General features: G+C 34.8%; 1 protein-coding gene across 1 annotated transcript; it reads left to right on the plus strand.

The window, feature by feature from the left end:
* Positions 1-679: 679 nt before the first annotated feature.
* LOC145557326 (stemmadenine O-acetyltransferase-like) lies at positions 680-2,271 on the plus strand. Its single transcript, XM_081618516.1, has 2 exons — positions 680-685; positions 776-2,271. Exons 1-2 carry the CDS (start codon positions 680-682, stop codon positions 2,111-2,113), a joined length of 1,344 nt encoding a protein of 447 aa, XP_081474642.1. The 3' UTR covers positions 2,114-2,271.
* The last annotated feature ends 488 nt before the right edge of the window (positions 2,272-2,759 follow it).

Consider the following 2,759-nt stretch of genomic DNA (forward strand, 5'->3'; position numbering starts at 1 on the left):
GGTAAGACTTACTGTAATGAACCTTTTGATCTCTCCATCAAAACACAAAATTTTCAAAATCTTATTAGAGTCATTTCTATGTAATTTTTTTTATTATGTACTATTACCTACATTTCATATTTTACACAATAATTAAATTTTTTAAAATTACAATAAAAATTCAAATAAAGCAATTTAAAAAGGGATTAAAAAAAAAAGGTAACGGTGGTCTAAGTTTATGTTAGTAGTCACATATAAGGCTTATGACTCTATAAGCTTATTTATGATTGAATGATTTCCCACCAAACTTAACCTTAAAAAAAAAAAAAATGCTCATATTTAATCATTTAATTTATACAGCTAACTATTTGTTCACCGTAAACATGTACGTGCACAAGCAACTAGTGTTCTAATTGATCAACCAATTGCCAATTTTACAACTACAAGTTGCCACCAATTGGTGTAGTGGTGATTGAAATTACATTTGGTAAGGAAGACCGCGTGTTTAATCCCCCGCAACAACAATTAGGAGAAAACTAAAAGCTAACCATCTAGAACTGATTCTCAAATTCAGATTAGTCCAAAGGGTAAACTTGTTGGAACGAAAAAAAAAAAAAATACAAGTTGCCGCACATCCTCAATCACAAAATATGCAAAGGTGCAACGTGACTTTATTATTTGGGCCTTTAAATCTATAAATATGGCAGTCAATTGAGCAAACATTACACCAAAAAAAAAAAAAAAAAAAAACCTTATTTCTTCTTGTCTTAGCTCTTGTCCATTGTACACAATGTAGATTATAGTAATCTCTGAAGAAATCATCAAACCTTCCCGCAAAACACCTAACCACCTTCGTTATCTTAAAGCTTCCTTGCTTGATCATGTTAACACACCTAACCTTATGCCCATTGTTTTCTTTTACACCCCTAAACTTACTTCAAATTTTGGAACCCATGATGCCTTGGATCGACTCAAAGGATCCCTTCCCGACACATTATCCGTGTTCTATCCACTTGCAGGGCGCGTTCAAGATGCTAACTATTTCGATTGCAATGATGAGGGTGTACCTTATGCCCAAGCCGAGGTTGCCAATCCACTAGATGATGTTGTCCACAAGGCGGATATATCCCAACTTGATAAACTTTTGCACTCTTACGACGACCAAAAAGGGTATACAAGGTTGTTGTTATCCATCCAAGTTAGTACTTTTACTTGTGGTGGACTTGCCATCGGAGTAGAGATGAACCATGCCATTGCTGATGCGTTATCAGTGTTCATGTTTGTTAAGACATGGGCATCTATGGCCGGAGGGAACCTTGACCACACAAATATGTCCTACCCATATTTCGAAATTTCGAAGGTAATCCCACCCTTATCACCATCAAAAAATAATTACTTGGATGCAACCATAAAGGTTAGACCGATGGCGGCCAAGTGGTTCATGTTTAACGAAGAAAAGTTACATGCCCTAAGGTCGAAAATAATGTTATCCTTAAATAAATTAAATGAAAATGGTCAACAAAAAATTAGTCTCTCAATGGTTTTATCATCATTCATTTGGAGTAGGTTCAAGGTAGCTTGCCACAATAGTGTTAACAAAGATAATATTATCCCCCATGAAGTGGGTAATGCCATTAATATTCGTCCTAAATTACCTCCAATAGATGATAATTCTTATTATTTTGGTAACATTTACGTTACAAGCATAGCTAAATTATCCACGGAACACAATGAAAATGTGAATTGCTCATCAAACTATGAAGACTTCGTGGTGAAAGTGAAGAATTCGATTAGGAAAATCACAAATGATGATGGATTAATAAAATCGATGCAAGAAGGTAAAGAGGACTTGAGTTATGTGATGGAATACTATGAAAGGCAGATGAAAGAAGAGACATTCACGCTTTATTTTAGTGATCTCAGGAGTTTGCCGGTTTACGAAGCTGATTTTGGATGGGGAAAGCCGGTTTGGGTGTCATCTGCGTCATTAATATGTAAAAATTTTGTCGCGTTGATCCCTGCAGGTCCATCTACTAAGCAAATTGTGGCTTATATCTTCTTGAGTCGCGATGATATGACCAAACTCGAAAATGATACAGAGTTCACCGCGCTCTTGGCTACACCACCTCTCTAACTTAGGAGACGTAGGACCAAGCTTTCAGAAGTTGGTGTCTATACCAGCTACCTGGGTGATACATGTGATTCTATGTATGTACACCAGATTTTATTTACGCTGTAATACTACCTCTGTTAACTTTTAGCTGCAAAATAAAGGGTATTATTTGTGAGATGTAAAGGGCATAAAATATTTCTTTGTTGCAGGTAAAAATTAACGGGTAGTAATTGTTACTCTTTCATTATATGTTTTTGTGTGTGTGTTTTTCCATTGTTAATTAAAAATTGTTTGTTGTTTGTTCTCATGTGAACACGATATTTAGTACCTTAAAAATCAATTTGAAAGAATAATGCTTTTAAACCAATTGCTTAGTACCTAAAATACTGAAATTTTGCTATTTTGGCTCTAGAGAAGGTATTGTGTCATTCCTGATGTAATGTTTCATCAGTTCGGACTGACAAAATGCAGATATTTGATATCCTCAATTGGCGGGATGATATCCTCTATTGGCTGGATAATATCCTCTAGATTAAATTATTTCGACCAATCAAAAATTAGAAATCTATTTTAATTTTGAACTAAATTATTCATTTGCCACCTAAGATAATAAGACGAATAAGCTTATTTTCAGGTTGGAGTCAATAAATGATGCTTTGGAGTCCCG

This window comes from Chenopodium album, chromosome 9 (assembly GCF_948465745.1).
Source record: "Chenopodium album chromosome 9, dcCheAlbu1.1, whole genome shotgun sequence".
NCBI lineage: Eukaryota > Viridiplantae > Streptophyta > Magnoliopsida > Caryophyllales > Amaranthaceae > Chenopodium > Chenopodium album.